This window comes from Camelina sativa, chromosome 16 (genome assembly GCF_000633955.1).
Source record: "Camelina sativa cultivar DH55 chromosome 16, Cs, whole genome shotgun sequence".
In the NCBI taxonomy this organism is placed as follows: Eukaryota; Viridiplantae; Streptophyta; class Magnoliopsida; order Brassicales; family Brassicaceae; genus Camelina; species Camelina sativa.
Genome location: NC_025700.1, coordinates 26816736 through 26836378, shown reverse-complemented (window position 1 = coordinate 26836378; position 19643 = coordinate 26816736). Strand labels below are relative to the sequence as shown.

General features: G+C 37.3%; 4 protein-coding genes and 1 pseudogene across 6 annotated transcripts; 3 read left to right on the top strand and 2 right to left on the bottom strand.

The window, feature by feature from the left end:
• LOC104752704 overlaps positions 1–2807 on the top strand; it is a 6144-nt pseudogene extending 3337 nt beyond the window's left edge.
• LOC104752703 (U-box domain-containing protein 19-like) lies at positions 2987–5398 on the bottom strand. The gene has a single exon (XM_010474906.2). It carries the CDS (start codon positions 5312–5314, stop codon positions 3242–3244), a length of 2073 nt encoding a protein of 690 aa, XP_010473208.1. The 5' UTR covers positions 5315–5398; the 3' UTR covers positions 2987–3241.
• Positions 7513–8559, top strand: LOC104752702 (putative F-box/LRR-repeat protein At3g18150). The gene is made up of 2 exons (XM_019237862.1): positions 7513–8448; positions 8518–8559. The coding sequence occupies exons 1-2, from the start codon at positions 7513–7515 to the stop codon at positions 8557–8559; spliced, it is 978 nt and encodes a 325-aa protein (XP_019093407.1).
• LOC104752701 (U4/U6 small nuclear ribonucleoprotein Prp31-like) lies at positions 10825–13547 on the bottom strand. Of its 2 annotated transcripts, none has more exons than XM_010474904.2 (8): positions 13457–13547; positions 13312–13355; positions 13044–13106; positions 11888–12938; positions 11726–11796; positions 11535–11643; positions 11307–11382; positions 10825–11207 (listed from the first exon to the last, which is right to left on the bottom strand). In XM_010474904.2, exons 4-8 carry the CDS (start codon positions 12868–12870, stop codon positions 11103–11105), a joined length of 1344 nt encoding a protein of 447 aa, XP_010473206.1. In that variant the 5' UTR covers positions 12871–12938; positions 13044–13106; positions 13312–13355; positions 13457–13547; the 3' UTR covers positions 10825–11102. The 2 variants fall into 2 exon arrangements, with proteins under 2 accessions (XP_010473206.1, XP_010473205.1); XM_010474903.2 differs by having other exon boundaries at positions 11888–12915.
• LOC104752700 (putative potassium transporter 12) lies at positions 14046–17443 on the top strand. 2 transcript variants are annotated; one of them, XM_010474902.2, is made up of 8 exons: positions 14046–14288; positions 14375–14603; positions 14677–14925; positions 15068–15118; positions 15205–15465; positions 15550–15717; positions 15809–16063; positions 16154–17443. In XM_010474902.2, exons 1-8 carry the CDS (start codon positions 14046–14048, stop codon positions 17179–17181), a joined length of 2484 nt encoding a protein of 827 aa, XP_010473204.1. In that variant the 3' UTR covers positions 17182–17443. The 2 variants fall into 2 exon arrangements, with proteins under 2 accessions (XP_010473204.1, XP_019092981.1); XM_019237436.1 differs by lacking the exons at positions 14046–14288; positions 14375–14603 and having other exon boundaries at positions 14838–14925; positions 15007–15118; positions 16154–17181.

Genomic DNA, 19643 nt, shown 5'->3' with positions numbered 1-19643 from the left:
GATGTCTATTCTTGAGGTTTGTTTTCTGCTTGCAATCTGTATTTTCCTCTTCTGCTGCTTTTAAGGGTGTTTATGTTCGAGGCACTTACGTCCATCTCTTTTGCTATACACTATAGAAGAATTGATTTTGTCAATTTTGTCCTGCAGTTTTGTGGCCATGTCAAAAGCTGTTTACGTGCGGAAGATCCTACCACCAAGAAACCTAAAGGTTTTGGATTCTACGAATTTGAATCAGCTGAAGGGATTCTCCGTGCAATACGCCTACTGACCCAACGTACTATAGATGGACAAGAGCTTTTGGTAATTGTTTAGTTCTCTTCTCATTTCAAAATATGTTTATGTTTTTCCAAGCAGATGCACTTATGTATCAACCAAGATCTATATATGCTTCTACGGTATTCTTTTAACTCTATTCTCATTTTTTTTTATATGGCCGGTAGGTTAATGTTAATCAAGCAACAAAGGAATATTTGTTAAAATATGTTGAGAAGAAAATAGAGACTGCAAATAAAGCCAAGGAAAGTCAAGCTGTAGGAACCGAAGAGAACCAAGCTGAAGGTTCTGAGAGTGAGCGAGAAAAACTTGAGAGTGCTGAAAATGAGACAGGGAAGGATGGAGAACCAAAGAGTAAAGAAAACATCGATATTGCAAATTCTGCGGTCCTAACTGACGATGAAAGGGAAGCAGACAGAGAGGCTATGGAAAAGATTGAAACTGCAATTGAAGAAAGGTTAAAGTCCAACCCTCTGCCTCCACCTCCCCCACCACCACCTGCTGATGGTTTAGGCATGGAACTTGCTTTCAAATCTAAGGATGGTGACTCCAACACGGACATAACTAGGAGTGGTCTGTTTTTCCTCCACTATTCTTTGTCCTTAATTCGGCTGCCATTTTCTAATTTCCTTTTGATATGGGTCTGATAGGATGTTCTTTTCATGTAGATGCTGCAGCAAATGATGTTGAGGCTTCTGGAGAACACAATAGGCCTGACACAAGCTCACCTGATTGGAATAAGAGAAATGACAGAAGAAGCAGAGAAAGAAGTGAAAAGGAGCAAGAAATGGATAGATACGAGAGGGAGGCTGAGCGAGAACGGGCAAGGAAAGAGAGAGAGCAAAGGAGGAAACTTGAGGATGCAGAGCGTGCTTACCAGGCTCGTCTTCGACAATGGGAACGCCAAGAAAGAGAAAAGGAGAAGGAACGACAGTACGAGAAGGAGAAAGAGAAAGATAAAGAGCGTAAGAGGAAAAAGGAAATCCGCTATGAGGAAGAGGAGGATGAAGAGGATGATGAATCAAGAAGAAGATGGCATAGGGGTCATTAGATGAGAGAAGAAGACGGCGACAAAGAGAAAAGGAGGATGACTTGGCTGATAGATTGAAAGAAGAGGAAGAGGTTGCTGAGGCGAAGAGGAGTGCCGAGGAGCAAAAGTTGCAGCAACAGCAATTAGATGCCTTAAGGCTCCTATCTGGACAGGCAGCTATTGGAAGCGAAACAGTTCAGACATCACCTATTGAAAACGATCATAACCCAACTCTCCAAACTGTCAGTGAATCTGTCCATGAGCACCATGCAGCAGGTAAGGATTCTCTCTTGTCTTGTCCTTTTTATCGTTCTCCTCTTTTCTGTCTCTCTTTCTGATGTCTCCCTTTGCCAATTGTAGATTGTGAACAAAATGGTTCTGGTAATGAATCCATGGCTATTGATAGTAATAGTGGATCAGAGGCACATGCTCCCTCAAAAAAATTAGGATTTGGGCTTGTGGGATCTGGAAAGCGGACATCTGTACCTTCTGTTTTCTATGAGGAGGATGAAGACGAAGCTCATAAGGATAAAAAGATGAAACCTTTAGTTCCTATAGATTACTCAACCGAGGAACAGGAAGCCGTGGCCCATGGTGGTTCAGGGAATACACCCCCTCATTTGGCTTTAGCTGCTGAATTTGCAAAACGAATTTCGAGTACTAATCCCAAGGAGGAAACAACAGAAACCGAAAAACAAAGGAGTAGACGTTCTCATGATAAGGCAAGCCACCGGGACAGAGACAGAGACAGGGAAAGGGAAAGGGATAGAGACAGAGACAGAGTCAGGGACCGAGGTGATGGGCATAGCGGTCCAACTAAAGACGCTAAAGAGCCTGGAAAAACAAAGATACCTGATACTAAGTTTCTGGATGCAAAACAATTGATAGATACGATTCCAAAGACGAAGGAAGACTTATTTTCATACGAGATAAACTGGGCTATGTATGACAAGGTAAGCCTAAATCTCATTTCTCATTCCACTTTTACTAAGATCAGTGATGATTGCCTTGCTTGTGACTTGTGAGTTTGTTTTGGTGCTCATGTTTTCTCGTTTTTCTTTAATTGAAAAGCACCAATTGCACGAGAGAATGAGGCCATGGATATCAAAGAAAATCATGGAGTTTCTAGGAGAAGAGGAAGCGACGCTGGTAGATTTCATCGTGTCAAACACTCAACAGCACGTGAAAGCGTCTCAGATGCTTGAGCTGTTGCAATCGATTCTTGACGAAGAAGCTGAGATGTTTGTGCTGAAGATGTGGAGAATGCTTATATTTGAGATCAAGCGGGTGGAAGCTGGAGTCCCGGTAAAATCCAAAGCCTGAAACTTTTCTTAAAAGATTTTTCCTCCTATGTTGTTTCATATCCCAATTTTTTTCGAAGTCTTCTTGTCCTTGGATTTAAAAAAGAATCGCCATGTTTTACAAGCTTAATGCAAAAGAAGAGATTGAAACAAGAAAAAACACAAGATATACATTCTAATTCACAGAATAAATATTTGCACCACTTAGTTTAAAGTTCTCTTTGTTCTTCTCCTTAGTTTAAAAGATGAGTTTTTGACCTCTCAATCTTTATTCTTATTCACTTTGGTATATAAAAACTAGTTTATTTTATTTGGGGCATCATTTTAAATTACAAATTAAAATGATAGTGGAAACAGATTTATAAAATATATAGGACAAGTATTGATTCTGATAACAAGGACTTGTATTATTCAGTGTCTTTGGAAACTGATTACATTTATTAGCTCTTTGGGTTATTAAAAAATCATCCCAAAGCTAAAAAAATATACAGGTTTAAGTAAGAATATATTTGTACGTATAAATAGTAAATAGTATTCTAATTCCTAAATCTATAAAAAAAAAAAATGAAGTTATCTTTAACCCTTCGATAAAAAATGCTCAAAGAGTTATTACTACCGCGTCTGTGTATAAACCAAATCACCAGGCGTGTACGAACCGTTCTCTTCCTAAGACCGGTTCAACCGTACCGGTTTTCCTCTCCTGAAACTCGTGTATCATTTTGATAAGCGCGCTTGCCTTTTTCCCACTTCCAAACTCGCCGTTACTTGACGCCGTGTAAAGCGACCCCATAACAGACGGGTTCTTAGCCAAAGACCCAACGACGTCACTTCCTCCGTTATGACACAGATTCAAAAGCAGAGCAACGCAGTGCTGCTTCGTCGCCGGCGAAACCTCCGACGAACCCAAAATCTTAACCGCGAGTTTCAATCCTCCACGACGGAGCACAGAAATCATCCCGTCTGGATACTCCGCCATTTTCGCCAAAATCGCCATCGAATCCGCCGTGACTCCGTCGCTAACCTCGTCAGATCTCAAAAGATCGAGAAGAACGGGAACAGATCCGGCGGCGAGAACACGCCAGTGATTCTCAGGTTGGTTCATCAACAAACTCCGAATCGCGATCAACGCGTTGCGTTTCGCCAAATCGCTGAAATCGCAGCTCTTGACGATTCTCACCAATCCCGAGATCGAACCTGAGATCTCTCCGATCAATCTACTGTAATCTCCGATAGAAGATAGATAAAACAACGCAGCCGCTGCGTATTGTCTACTCTCTCTTCTCGCACCACCGTCGTTTAAAACCTCCACGATCAGCCTCAATCCACCACCGTCGTCGCCGGCGATTCGAGTTTTTCCGGCGGTATCTTTAGACAAATTCATAATCCCAGCCATGGCGTTCTCTTGAACCCTCGGATCCTCAGAACGAAGAATCTTCATCAACGAGTCCACAACACCAGCTTCCACCAAACAAGCTCTGTTAAAACTACTCGTCTTGGTGAGGATTCGAATCTCTACTAAAGCTTTAACCATCTCTTCTTCGTCCCCGTTGATCAATTCTCGGGCGAGGAACTCCGCGGTTAGTTTCCCAGCTTCTTCCGCCGCTAAACTCTCCGCTACAGCCACCTTCTTCTTCCCCTTTTGACCCAAAACTACACCGTTTTGCTTGCAGTAGCTTTGGATCACTTGCTTGACAGAGAAGTTATCTACCAACACAGTAGTAACCAAATTTTTACCGGTCTTAGGGCATGTGATGTTACCGGAGGAGAACCACTTCGTGATTGAGCTCCGATCATACGTGTGTCCTGTTTCTAAAACCACAGGATCACTCATGATCTCTAGAGAAATCGGACAACGAAGATCATCGATGTTTAAACCACGAATCATCATCAAATCCTCTTCTTCTTCATCTTCGTCACCAACTTCATCATCAACATCAATGCCTCGAAGTATCACACATCTACAATAGCATATGAATCCCATTAAACTACTTAGAAGCTCGATTTCGATTTTACTCTTCTTTCCCGCGGAGATCTCTTCACGTAAAAAATCGACTTCTTTAACGCAATCTCTCCATTTTCTAACACCAATGTGATCAAGAACTCGGAGTATCTCATCCGAGTTCGGGTTGATTCTATTCTCGAACAGATTAAAGAACCAACGAACAGAGTCTATAGCCAGTTTGTCGTCTCGGTCAGGTCTCGCTTCTGATTTACGAGTCTGACGCATGACTAGATAGATTAGCTCGTTGACTTCTCCAGGTAACTCGACAGACTCGACTGGAAACGTGTCGAGGCTAGTGGATATGGATCGGATCAAGGCCCGGAAATGAGCTGAGACTTGACCGGAGTTCATCAACATATATAGCTTAGCTCCCTCTCGTGTACAGTCTTCTAAAAGGAACTTGAGTTTTTGGAAGATGACGTGTAGCTCCGAAAGACTCAAGATTACTGAACGACGACTCGCTGAGATTGACCCGAAACGGATTTGAACCCGGAGGTCTTCCAAGAAGATGACAAGAGATTGGATATGTCGTAGAGTTTCTTTAACACTTCGTTTGTTGGTTGAGAAGTGTTTTGATTTGAAGCTTAGAATCTCGCCGGAGATTTGTAATAGTGAGTCGAGGAGAGTGGTTACGGAGATGGATTCGCATGGATTCACCGCTGGAAATGTTAGAATCCGACGACCTGACCCGGTTTGTGTATGTATCATTTTTCTTTTTATATAAGGTTGAGAGGATAACTAAAGATAGTTTCTCTAAGTCTTATTTTGAGGTTGTGTTTATGTTTAGTGATTGTGATGATGATATATATACCACTTGGTTTGTGTGGTGTGAGGTTTTGAACTTTCTACAAATTTGCGACACGTGAAGAGGTTTGACTCGTTGAGAATTCTAAGGTCTGTAGTCGCTACGTGGTGTCGGATTTTTTTGTGACACGTGAAGATGTATGATTCGTTGATAGATTTAAGGGTCTGTGAATTTGCCACGTGGTATAGCGTGGCGATGAAGTGTGATGAGAGGGACCAAGTTTGTCGTGAAGGTGAAGGGTGTACCGTGCATGGAGGTAGCCGACAGTTTCTATGATGCTTCTGATATTTTTATTTCATAATTCAATTATTATACTATTGTGCTAGTTTAGATAAACATGAATTTCATTTGATTGATGGATCCAATGATGTGTGAATGATTTATTAATTTTTTTTAGAGGAGACTTCTAGGATGTTATTGGATGAAAACATTATTAACGGTTTTATCAAATTTTATAATTGTTCTTGAAGAAGAGGTTTTTACAATTGTTATGTTTTTATTATTTTGTGTTTAAGATCAACGTAAGTGAAATGAACTTAGATTTTTTTTTTTAAATAAAATATGCGAGTAAATTAATAAGATGTTCCTTTCTGATATTAATATAAGCTGAACTTGATAATTGTACATTGGTTTTAGACACTGTTTCGAAGAAGAAATTTACAGGTTCTTTCTTTATTTTATTGATGTTACACGACTCGAGAGGCTGTTGCTACAGTAGAGTTGTCTCTTTTGAGTCGCCTCTCTTTTTCATTTTCTATTGTTTTTTCTTTCTTTTGGGTCAGATAAGAGTTTTCAAGAAACATTGGACGGTGCAGTTTTCTCATAGAAAACCCAAACGTATAATAATTTAGAGGACCCATCTATATTTTTTTATTGTTTTCTTCTACAAAAAAAACCAAAATTTTCATTTATTTTCAGTTAAAATATAATATATAACAGATAAAACCACATTTTTGTAAAGCCCACTACATCATACAATAAAATAAAATAACATGTTAATACAATTTATTAAAAAAAACTAGGAATTATTCAAAATGCCAATTTGTTTATAGGGAATTTTTTTTCTTTTCAATCATTAAATAGTTAATAAACGTTGCTTAAGCATTTTTAACCTTTTTATTATATATATTGTATAGAAAACAATATGTGGGTAAAATTAACATTTAAAACTAGGAGATATTTCATGCTGAAAATTCTAATATAATAATAATAATTATTGTTATATTACAATTGCAATTGTTTGGTAAATATACATATATTTTTTGAATACTAATTATTTTAGAATTTTATGGTATTTTAATTTTTTTGATGTATGTTACATTTTTATATTGTTTGTGTGTTGTATTTGCATCATTATTTTGTGAAATATTTTAAAGTAGTAATTATAATATTATAATTGTAAGTAAATAAAATTTATTAATTTATCAATCACATAAATTTAGTTTTACCAACCTGCCAATGTGAAACATTAAAGTGCATATTTTTTTCTTCATAAATTGAGTAATATAACTTCTTTTAAAAAAAATCACAACATATGCAGAAAAAATCTACATATTTATTAATCATAAGTATTATATGATAATTCAAAAAAGATTGTTGATAAAATAAAAGAAATTAAGATGATATATCATAATTTAAAATCTTAATAAAATCTTCTAAATATAGTTATTAAAAATAATTATATTATATACTTATATATAAAATCTTAGTTTTTAAAATTCTGATTAATTTATAATTTTTGTCCATAAAGTATAGAGAGAAAATATTTTTTTTAGGAAATTAAACTAATAATTAGTTAAAAAAATTTATTAGTTTAATATTAAAATTATATTTTTATCTTTATTGAAAAATTAAACAATTGCTTTATAATGTAACTTTTTTATCATGATAATGTAACTTTTTATCTTTTTAAAATTAATTTTATATTTATACTTCTCGGTTAATATAGTAGGATATCATTAACTAATTAATAAAATTTGCTATATATTATTTGACTAGTGTATTAATAAAAAAAAATTAGAAAAGAATGACACAAAGTCATTAGATTGTGTTAAGAGTCAAAGAAAAAAGATACGAACAAAATTTAGGTTAACAAAGTAAGATGGCGCACGAGAGCTCCACAGCCGCTTCAAGTCTTCCTATATTGTGTAACGATCATCTTCGTGGTGATCATCTCCGGAATATTGACTTAATAAGCTCGTTGCCTGATGGGATCCTCCAACATATCCTCTTCTTTGTTCCGACGCAACTCGCCATGACAACTTGTGTCTTGTCTAGACGATGGAGGCATGTATGGTCCGATTCACCTTTTCTTTCCTTTGTTGATAGCTCTATGCCGCCAGGCAATGCTGCTTGGATAAAAGAACCCCTAACTCGCTGCACAGCTCCCAAGATGATCAAGTTTCATCTCAAAACCAGAATGTATCACACTGTTGCCGACATGGACAGGTGGATGGAGTTCGCCATGTCCCGCAACGTGGAGAATCTATCCTTCTACGTCAGTCAAAATTGTAATTATCATTATAACTATAACATGCCTGATATCTTCTACAACAATTCCTCTATTAAGCAACTCAGCTTTGAGTTACCAAGTGTTTGTATGATTCTCTCATGTTCTGTATCTTGGACATCGCTAAAGAAGTTGTCCTTGACTTACAGTTCTATCTCCGATGAATCTGTTGCTAAGATTCTATGTGGTTGTCCGATTCTCGAAAGCTTAAAATTGAATCGTTGTCGTAATGTTTGGGTTCTTGATCTCAGCAAATCGCTGGGCGTGAGAACGTTAGAAATAACCTGCAGCCGTTTTATGTCGGAGCCAATGCAGATTGTGGCACCACATGTCCATTCTCTCAGAATGCACAACCATCAGTTTCCATGTGCTTTAGTTGATGTCTCGTCTTTAACTGAAGCTAAAGTGGACGTTTCCCGTCACTCAGGTCGAGAGACAATCAATGATTCTCTATTTCAATCCCTTCATGAAATGCTACAGAAGTTTGAGAATGCAGAGAAGCTTAATTTTGGGTGCAACTTTCTTCAGGTATGTTTTAGGATCTAACGTCGTCTACAACTCTCTTACTTACTTTACTTATATATGTTGGTCTCACAGTTAACGTGTGCCGATGGATTAGTTTTCATGAGGCCTGTATAAGTTTTTACGAATGGTACTAATAAAGAAATATTTGTTTTGTGGTTGACTATCTCTTATGCTAGCTTTTATCTGTTGGGGAGGTTCGTGGTATTACTTTTCCAATGTTGAAGATAAAAGCTTTGATTCTTGAGACAGAGATCTTTCAGTGTGTTATTCCTGGTATAGAAACACTGTTACAAAACTCACCTAATTTAAAGACGGTGACAGTTCATGCAAAGACAGAGGTTCATATATTTACCATAAACTTCTTCTTTTATTTTCCTTAAGCCTCCCTTGTAACTATCATCGAGTTCGAATAATCCAAGAATCATGTTTTCTTTTGTTTTTTTTGTTCTGTTGAGAAGAACTATTGTAACGACTACGTGGGCGTGGGAGATTCGAGATCAAAAGATGGAGCCTCTTGGAATAGATCCCACCAGGAATTAGAGTCGAAGCACGTGGCTTCATTTGTGGAACTTGTGCTTAAAAACGCAAAGGCATTAGACAAGATTGTTCTACAGTTATACGGAGATTACCCTAGGTTTAAGTTTGAAGAGTTGGTTCAAACACTTCCTCACAACAATACTGTCTCCATTGTGCTCTCAACCAGGCAGAATGGCACACATCATATGAGTTGTGAATCATAGGGTTTAGTCTTGACTCTCGAGTCTTGATGACCATCTTACATGGAGCCTCAATTAATTAATATTCAGTGTTTTTTTTTTTGTTTTTTGTTTTTTACTTACACATTGGATCTGATCACCTGGTTAATGACACAATGGCCATCTTAGTAAACAATATTAGACTGCAAGTTTTAAGCACAATATAATTTCATCACATTTATTTTCAATTTTTATAAGCTTTCCATTGTTTTATAAAATACCTATTTTGGTGTGGTTCGACTTGAGATGGATAAAGAACCAGCCTGTGATAACACGAGAGAAGACCAAAGTATATCACTGAATTTGGATCCAGGTTATAATAAGTAATAATTGTTTGAAGAGAGCGGTTGGATTTGCAATGGTTTTTACTTTGATTTGGTTATCAAACTCGATTAATATGTTTTGTATGATTTTTGTGAACTCATCAACTCATTATAACCAAACTCATAAATTTTTTTGATCCATTAATAATTAACTAACTAAAACAAACCCTGAGTAATATATATATATATATATATATATATATGGAACGCAGATTGTGGCACCACATATCCATTGTCTCACGTTGCGAAGCTCTCAGTCGCCATTTACTTAAGTTGATGTCTCTTCTTTAACTGAAGCTTAACTGAACTTTGGAATACAAGCCAGCGTCATGGATGGTTTACATCATGTCACAGTGTCAGTGACTAAAATGCTAAAGAAGTTGGAGAATGCAAAGAGGCTTAGTTTTGGGGGAAACTTTCTTCTGGTATGTTTTGAGACCATTCTTGCATTCTCTAATATTGTCTTTAACTCTTTCTTACTTATGTTGGTTATGAGGCTGTATAAGTAAGTTTACGAATGGTACTAATTAATATGTGTTTTGGTGTTCTTCACTATATATATCTCTTATGTTAGATTTTATCTCTTGCCGAGGTTTGTGGTGCTACTTTTCCAGTGTTCAAGATAAAAGCTTTGACTCTTGAGTATGTTATTCCTGGTATAGAAAGACTTTTACAAAACTCACCTGATTTAAAGATGGTGACAGTTCGTGAAGTACGCAACAGCTTACCGGTATGTAGTTACCATGACCTTCTTTTATTAGTGTTTCCTTGCCCTCCCTTCCAACTATTATCGAGTTCGAATAATCATAGAACCATTATTTTATTTTTCTGTTGAGTAGAGGATGTGTTTGGACAAATAATTGGACTTGCAAGGCTTGAATCGGGATCAACGATGGAATAGATACCCTCAGGATTTAGAGTCAAAGCACGTGGCTTCATTTGTGGAACTTGTGCTTATAATCACAAAGACATTACACAAGATAGCTATACTGTTAAGTGATAACCATAGGTTTAACTTTAAACAGCGGGTGCAAACACTTTCTCACAACAATAATGTCTCCATTGTGCTGTCAACCACGCGGATGTCATTATATGACTGTTGAACCGTAGGGTCTAGTCTTGAGTCTTAATGAACATTTTACATCGATGGTGATATTTTCATCTTTTTTTTACTCGCACCTTATCTTTTGAAGTTACAATGGCTTGCGTGAATCATGTGGCTGATACATGAACCTAAGGAATCTGTGTATGTTGAAGATAGATATGAATCTGTGGGTGAAAACAAGATAAAATTAATGAAACGTTTCTTAAATTGGCAAGTCTTTTTAACTTTTTAAGGTATGGTACTATGGTTGTGCGACAAAAGTGATTCTGGAGGGACTCCATATGAAACAGTATTTTTTTTGGGTCTCTTTAGACTTAAGTGACAGAAGAAACCTTAAAAGAGAAAAAGAAAGCAGTTATAACACTGCTTTAAACCTTTCTCTGTCTTCTTCAATTCATTTACACCATTCATCTTCTAAGATAAAATCCCAAAAGCTTTTCAACACTTGAAAACTTGTCTCTCTGTCTTGCAACTTTAAATCTTCTTGAGCTTTGAGAAGGTTCCTGACTCTGAGAAGTAAGTGCTTTGAGTCCCACTGCCTAATCCTAGTGCCTGCTGCGGATTGCACAACTCTATCCCCTGTCAAATATATAACCAATTGGAGTCAGACAGCGATGCAAATGGATCACAACAACAAGATAAAACATTTGTCAGGAATCAAATGAAAATGTTTGTTACCTGCACAGGAGTGAAAGCCAGGCTCGAAGTCAAACCAGAGGTAGTCGCACCCCCTGTATACTGTCGTTCTTTGAGCCTGAAAAGAGCCACATTGATAAACAGTTCAAAATGAGGACGCACAGGAGATATTATGGAAGAACATGGCAGGATCAGTAAAGATTAATCTACATGGTAAGAGTTCTAACATAAAAATCGGAGAAAACACCGAAAGAAATAAAGAAAACTTACTTTTTGGCGACCTTAGCATTAAGTTTCAGCTTGCTGGGAACACTGGATACTCGCAGCCTGTTGCTTCCTGCCTGGCCAAGCATTCCATAGCCTTCACCAAGTCCATCACCTATCATCATGAAGAACAGATATTAGACTAAGTTTTTTAAAAGTGGCCATTAACAACAAGTAAAAAGTACAAGATATTTTACCAAGGGAGCTCTCTTCGGGTGTACCAAACCGCATCCTGTTGGCCATCTTTCTCATATCTGTCACTGCATACCTGGTTAAAAGAGAATGATGGTAAGAATACAGCAAGTAGTAGAATTCCATCTAGAATCATTAAGGACACAAAGTAGGATGAAATAGGCTACCTTTCTTTCATTTTTCTTAGACGGCGACCACCCCTTCTTTTCTTGGGCTCAGAATCAGGAACAGGAAGTGGCTTAGGCTGCCTTGCAGGAGGAGGTTCTTGCCACTTCTCAATCTTCTTACGGATCTCCTCCCTCAAAGCTTTTCCATTTATCCCAGACATGTCCCCTCTAGTAGCATCAACTCTTGCTGCCAAAGTTGACTTTGCAGCCACAAGCCTGCTAGCGCGAGCCCGAAGTCCAGGAGGCGTGCTTTGGAGAATCTCTGTCTGCTCTATATAACCCACACGGGACTGTGATGTTGAAGAGAACCCAGCAAGGTTCTTCCTCTTGTGGCCAAGAACTTGAACATTACAGGCAGGCATTTTAGCAAGCGCTGACACACCTCCAGCAGTCCCAACGAGCTTAGCTGCAACAGCACTTCCAACAATGGCGGAAAGATTAGGTGCGATAGATCCCATCTTACTTTCAACAAAGTCAAGGACCTTCTTCCGTGCGGAATCAAGATCTAGAGCCCGATCACAAGCCCCTAACACCTTTTGCAGGACATCCTCTGGCAGTGGGCTCCCTTTGGTGGTTAAAGAAGTAACTGAAATACCCATTATAATAGCAGATGGAAGAAGGTCACCAAGATCAACAAGAGTTATATCCGTCTCATTGCCAATCTTTTTCACAACACGGGCATAATCGATCGGGTGATGAACCAACGACTCAAGCTCTTGAAACTTAAGCTTGTACTTGTCACGGATAAAGCTGTGGACAATAGCGATCTCATTCTCAATATCAACAGAGAGCTGATTGCAATCCACAATAAGCTTGTACTCAGGATCATCTTCCAACACAGTTCCTTTCTCAGCTCCATCAGAATCTTTTCCAAGAGCCTCCTCCACTTTCTGCATTATATCAATATATCTCTGACTTTTCTGGAGCTTAGAAACAGTGTCGAGATCATCATAGTTAAGAGTCTCTAAATCCGCCATGTCCATGTCAACATCTTCTTCCTCGTTTCCAACATCACCATCATTCTCGTCCTGAATATGAATAATCGACCAAACTACAATTAAAAACCACATCTCCTCCATGTCAAATACCAAAAAACAAAAAGAGGAAACAGATCAAAATTAATAAAAAAAAAAAAATGGTTTTAAAAGACACTCACCATTTCTGCTTCATTGTCAGATAACTCGTCAAGATCAGCAAGGAATGAATCTTCAAGAGTTGCCTATAACAACAGATCCAACATATTTAGTTAGCAAATTCTTAACCTTTACCATGTTCATATAGCAGAAAGAGGATTCAAACAAAGAGAAACAAGAACTACTCTGAAACCGTAAAAATTGAAATTTTGTGACAAGATGATTGAAATCAAAATTAACAAAAAAAACATGTCGATACAAATGAAGAGATGAGGTTTAATGAACGCTTACCATAATAATCTTTCTTCTACTTAGAACGCAAACGCCTCAGCGATCTGCGGATGAAACGAAAACGAGATCGTTGAATCAGAAAGCCTAATTTATACTGGAAGCTTGGGGCTACCCAATTGAAAAGACGAGGAAAAATCAAAGGTACCTGGACTGAATCGAAGGAGTAACCTAACTCGGAGATTTGAAGACGGAGCAGTGAATGATGGATGATGTTTGAAGCCGGCGACGAATGTTTGAAGTTATAAAACCTTTTGTGCAATCGAGTTTTCGAAGTCGGCAATTACATTTGGGCCTAATTAAATGGGCCTTTCTCGCACCTAAATTGGTAAATGGGCTTCTGCAAATTCCCAAATTTAGGGTTCCATTATAAAATGTAGAGATTCATGTTCTTATTACCCAAAACAAAACAAATGGATAATGTTTTTAGAGGAGGATACAGAATCGAGGAAAAAAAAAATACTTTTTTTATAATTGGGAACGTTAGGAGTTTGTATTTGTAAATTAGCTTAACAAAGAAGTTCAAATAATTGAGAACTTTGTACGTTTCTTGACAGTAACAGTAAACATGTTACATACCCCGTGAGAGAGACCATGTCAGTGAAAGAAGTCGTATTCAACCAAATCCAATCTCTGCTAACTTTTCCTCCAACCAAAAATTAAAATCCTTTCAAGAAAAGAAAAAAAAAAAAAAAAAAAAGNTGCTTCTCGTTTTGGAGGAGAAGTTCTCAAAAATAATGGATGAAATTGAAGAAGGAAGTAGCAACAATAGTCTCAGACGTGTTGGTACCGGAAGCAGTGACCGGAGATGGGTTGATGGAAGCGAAGTTGACTCTGAAACACCGCCGTTTTATGAAATCAGAGATAGAGACTACAGTTTTGGGAATTTGAGGAGAAGACTTATGATAAAGCCTAAAAGAGCTGATTCTCTTGATGTTGAAGCCATGGAAATTGCTGCTTCTCATGGTCACAATCTCAAGGTATGACTTCAAAGTTTTGATTTTTATAACTGCCCTTTTGGTGTTTGTGTTATTGACAATTGAAAAATTGAATTTTTTTTTTTTAGGATTTGTCACTATTGGGTACAATTGGGATAGCGTTTCAGACGTTAGGTGTTGTTTATGGTGATATGGGGACATCCCCTTTGTATGTGTTCAGTGATGTTTTCAGTAAAGTTCCTATTAGATCAGAAGTTGATGTTCTTGGTGCCTTGTCTCTAGTCATCTACACTATTGCTGTGATTCCTTTGGCTAAGTATGTTTTTGTTGTCCTTAAAGCCAACGACAATGGTGAAGGTAAGGCATCCGAATCGATGTTTTTAGTAAACTGGAGTTTATGTCGTTTCTTAGTGTCTGTGTGTGTGTGCAGGTGGAACATTTGCGTTGTATTCACTTATTTGTAGGTATGCAAAGGTGAATAAGCTGCCAAATCAGCAACCTGCAGATGAGCAGATCTCGAGTTTTAGGCTTAAACTCCCAACTCCTGAGTTGGAAAGAGCTCTGGGAATTAAAGAAGCTTTAGAGACTAAAGGGTATTTGAAAACTCTTCTTCTGCTCTTAGTCCTAATGGGAACTTCCATGATTATTGGCGATGGGATTCTTACACCAGCTATGTCAGGTGAGTCTGTTTTGTTGCAATAGACTTCCCCAAAAGATTTGGTGAATTCATACACTAGTGTAACTTTCAAATCATTTACAGATAAACTAAGAAGTGGTCTGGTCAAGATTGAGATTTGATCTTCCTTTTGATTTTAATGTAGTGATGTCTGCAATGAGTGGGTTACAAGGTGAAGTTGAAGGATTTGGAACAAGTGAGAATCAATATCACATGATTTCTCTCTTTCTATCTAAATTGCGTCTTGATGTCATTTTGATCTTGGTGTGTTCTTGTTTTCAGATGCATTGGTTTTGTCTTCAATTGTGATTCTCGTGGCTTTGTTCAGCATACAACGGTTTGGGACGGGTAAAGTAGGTTTTCTATTTGCTCCAGTTCTTGCGCTCTGGTTCTTCTCTCTCCGTGCTATTGGAATCTATAATCTGTTGAAGTACGACATCACTGTCATAAGAGCTTTAAACCCGTTTTACATTGTTTTGTTCTTCAAGAAGAATAGCAAACAAGCTTGGTCTGCTCTTGGTGGATGTGTCTTATGCATTACAGGTAAGTAAACACGCACTCTCAACTCACAACGTCTAAAAACAAAAAAAACCAAACCTCTGTTACAAAGTTTTTGAAACTACACAGGAGCCGAAGCAATGTTTGCAGATTTGGGACATTTCTCAGTTCGTTCTATACAGATGGCATTCACTTGCGTGGTATTCCCATGCCTTCTCTTAGCTTACATGGGTCAAGCTGCTTATCTAACAAAGCATCCTGAGGCCTCAGCTCGCATATTCTATGATTCAGTTCCAGGTAACCAATCAATATATCCCCAAGGTCTCAGCTACTATTATTAGTAGATTTCAAAAATGCTGAAACTGTAATATAATGCAATGTTGAGCAGGGAGTTTGTTCTGGCCGGTGTTTGTGATCGCGACATTAGCCGCGATGATAGCGAGCCAAGCCATGATCTCTGCAACTTTCTCATGTGTCAAACAAGCCATGGCTCTTGGTTGCTTCCCAAGGCTGAAGATTATCCACACCTCTAAGAAACGGATAGGTCAAATCTACATTCCTGTCATCAATTGGTTCTTGATGATCATGTGCATACTCGTTGTCTCCATCTTCAGAAGCACAACCCACATCGCCAATGCTTACGGTCAGTTTGGTTTTTTGTGCTGAGTCTTAGAAAAGGCTTTTTGTTTTTTGATTTTTTTTTTTCGTCAATGTTTCTATTTTCTTGATTCAGGCATAGCAGAGGTAGGTGTAATGATGGTCAGCACAGTGTTGGTAACACTGGTGATGCTTCTCATTTGGCAAACCAATCTATTTCTGGCTATCTGTTTTCCACTTATATTCGGATCCGTTGAGACCATTTACTTGCTTGCGGTTCTCACCAAGATCTTGGAAGGTGGTTGGGTTCCGCTAGTATTCGCCACTTTCTTCCTCACCGTAATGTACATTTGGAACAACGGAAGCGTGCTCAAGTACCAAAGCGAGGTTAGGGAAAGAATCTCAATGGATTTTATGCGTGAACTCGGTTCAACTCTTGGAACAATTCGAATCCCCGGGATTGGACTCCTTTACAATGAGCTTGTCCAAGGCATACCTTCCATTTTCGGACAGTTCTTGATCACTCTTCCCGCAATTCACTCTACAATCATCTTTGTCTGTATCAAATATGTTCCTGTCCCTGTCGTTCCTCAAGAGGAGAGGTTCCTTTTCAGACGGGTATGTCCTAAGGACTACCATATGTTCAGGTGCATTGCGAGGTACGGTTACAAAGACGTTAGAAAAGAAGATTCTAGAGTGTTTGAACAGCTTCTTATTGAAAGTCTAGAGAAGTTCTTGAGATGTGAAGCGTTAGAGGATGCTCTAGAGAGCACTCTGAATGATTTTGATCCCGATAGGGTTTCCGTTGCAAGTGATACCTACACAGACGACCTCATGGCTCCTCTCATTCACCGTGCAAAGCGGTCTGAGCCAGAGCAAGAGTTTGACTCCGAGGTTTTGCCGTCTCCTAGCGTAGGATCGTCTATGGAGGAAGATCCAGCTCTGGAATATGAGCTTGCGGCTTTGAGAGAAGCCACGGACTCGGGGCTAACGTATTTGCTGGCTCATGGAGATGTGAGGGCGAAGAAGAATTCGATATTTGTGAAGAAGCTTGTGATTAATTACTTCTATGCGTTTTTGAGAAGGAACTGCAGAGCTGGGGCTGCGAATCTCACTGTTCCTCATATGAACATCTTGCAAGCTGGGATGACTTATATGGTCTAATGTTTGATTCTTTTAGTTATACTCTCTTTGGATCATTTATCCTTATGATCTCTCTATGAATTAGGTTTGTCTTGCGGACGACGTTTGTGACTGTCGTTACCGTGACGGAGAAGCCATATTTGTAATAGTTAGGTAGGAAAATAAAATTGTACCATCTGCATATGTAAAGTATACCAAGTAGTTTCACTAGTGCTTGTAGTCTAGTGTAATGCTTATGTTCTTCAATCAATCACTACAAAATTATCATGGTGGTTATGATCTTTACTAGAATTGAATAATCTGAGTTTTGACTCAAGAAGTTTGTTAAAAAAGCATAGAGACCACCAGTTAGGTAAGTGGGATTTGAGTGACTCTTTGATTGGATGTTAAAGCAAGTTAAAGTTGCATTCTTTTACATATTCATGTGAAAAAAAATATATATATATATAATTACAAAGTGAATCCTACTTGTAACTCACTGCGCCTCTTTTTGCCCCTTTACATATACTTACAGCTTTAAATCCCATTAAATATAAAGCTTTGGATATTCACTAATTAGCTACTAGCTAGTGTGACCTGGTTGAAGCTTTACATAATTGATTAGATCCACAGTATAATAATAACTCGATATGACAACATTTGGGACACCTGCACACACAAATGTCAAATTCAAAGACGAGTGTGCAAATAAAAACTCTCAAATTTAAGGGACAACTTCACCAGTTCACCTACACATTGAATAATAATGTCACATTTTACATGGTATAGAAAATTTATAGTGGGATGCCAAAAAGGGTCACTTTCTAAATAAGTAGACTTTATCTATTACGATCCTTATAAAAAAAAAAAAAAAAAAAAAAAAAAAAAAAAAAAAAAAAAAAAAAANAAAAAAAAATTATCGATCATAATATACATACCGTACGTTACGTAGTAGTTTCTACTCAAGTACTAATTAATAGAATTATTACCATGTAGTATTCACATTGAGAATCGGTTAGATAGGTATGTGAATTATAGATAGCAAAAGGAACACAAACAAAATATAAAAATCATACACAAATGATTTCGAGTATATTATTGCTAATAAAACAACCTAAACAATGATTTCGAGTATAATATTGCTAATAAAACAACCTAAACAAATTAAGTGATTGGAAATGACGTTTTCCATGTTTGCTATGTCGTGTATACTATTTATTTCTATCATAGTAGTGAGCTTTAGATATTGGATTCGATCGAGTAAATATAACAAGTTAGGAGTAGTCTATATTTTTGTATCAATGTGTCATCATTGAATTTACATGATAAACCTACGTACGATACACGTGTAGACTACGACATCTTAATTTTGACATGTTTAGAAATTGTACATGTGTGATCGTAACACTCATGCAGTTCTATAATTAGGCGTCTCAACTCTCACGTCTGACTAAACAAACATTGGATGAAGACGAGTAGCTTAGAAGAAACCCGTGAGTTAATTAGAGGGAATTGTTAAATTATTTTTCTTCACCTATAGAGTTGTTAATTTTTTAAAAAAATATTGCACAACCAAACCACAAAATTACATGAATGTGTTGGAACTAGACACTTAATATTCAAAGCAATATTTTTCTTTCTTTTTATTTTTCTAGGGAAAACAATAAAAGTGAAGAACATTGTTTAATTTGATTGGTGTTTAGTCTAAAGATTTGGACTCATACCTAACATGGTCACTAAATTGATAGATTGTCCCTTTTCACATTGACCGGTTTTGATTAGTGATTTCTAAAATGATGAAATTTTGGGTTGTGTATGGATAACACCATTTCACAATTCTTTTACCAAACCATATAATAATATGGTTGTTTTCAACCAATAAAATTGTTTTCTTTCTTTTACAGATTAATTTAGCTAACTCCGCTCATTTAGTCGACCCCTATTGGATGTAAACTCACCAAAACTAGTCTAACGTCATTGGTGTTAATGTGATGCATACCTAATCCAAAAACAAAACTAGCTATCCCATTTTTATATCTAACCCATATCTGTAAAAAAAATTTGTCCATTCTGAACATAAGAGTCTTAGAGAGACGCACATATTTGTCCTATGCAACTATGACAATTATGACTAAGTAAAGTAGAACTGTAGAAGTGAACAAAATCTTCGGATCCGAAAATAAGATTATTCATCATAAATTTTATAATCTCACATCAAACACAACTCAATCTTAGCTAGTTTAATTTGATGGATTTTTCAGAAATAGATATGATATTAGTTTTGTCGACTTGTGGACAAATATTGTGTGAACTAGAGGAACAATTAAAAGTAGCCTTTGATTTACGTCCATATATATAAAGAGACTTGCACGGTTGTCTATAAACTCGAAGACACTTTTAATTATTCCTTCTTAGTCGTCTGTATTTATTTATCCACTCTGTTAGGTCATTTTCACAACTTTTCATTTCCTTTTCTTATCTCTATGTTATCTAAATATCTTCTT

Excerpts from the sequence above, each read along its gene's own strand:
- LOC104752703 (XM_010474906.2), bottom strand. The coding sequence starts at position 5,314 with ATGATACATACACAAACCGGGTCAGGTCGTCGGATTCTAACATTTCCA.
- LOC104752701 (XM_010474903.2), bottom strand. Across the intron at positions 12,916-13,043 it reads CTGACAATGAAGCAGAAATG|GACGAGAATGATGGTGATGT; the intron begins GTGAGTGTCTTT and ends ATTCATATTCAG. Across the intron at positions 11,644-11,725 it reads ACCCGAAGAGAGCTCCCTTG|GTGATGGACTTGGTGAAGGC; the intron begins GTAAAATATCTT and ends TCATGATGATAG.
- LOC104752702 (XM_019237862.1), top strand. The coding sequence starts at position 7,513 with ATGGCGCACGAGAGCTCCACAGCCGCTTCAAGTCTTCCTATATTGTGT. Across the intron at positions 8,449-8,517 it reads TTGGGTGCAACTTTCTTCAG|TTAACGTGTGCCGATGGATT; the intron begins GTATGTTTTAGG and ends TTGGTCTCACAG.
- LOC104752700 (XM_010474902.2), top strand. The coding sequence starts at position 14,046 with ATGGATGAAATTGAAGAAGGAAGTAGCAACAATAGTCTCAGACGTGTT. Across the intron at positions 14,604-14,676 it reads AGCCAACGACAATGGTGAAG|GTGGAACATTTGCGTTGTAT; the intron begins GTAAGGCATCCG and ends GTGTGTGTGCAG. Across the intron at positions 15,119-15,204 it reads AGTTGAAGGATTTGGAACAA|ATGCATTGGTTTTGTCTTCA; the intron begins GTGAGAATCAAT and ends TCTTGTTTTCAG.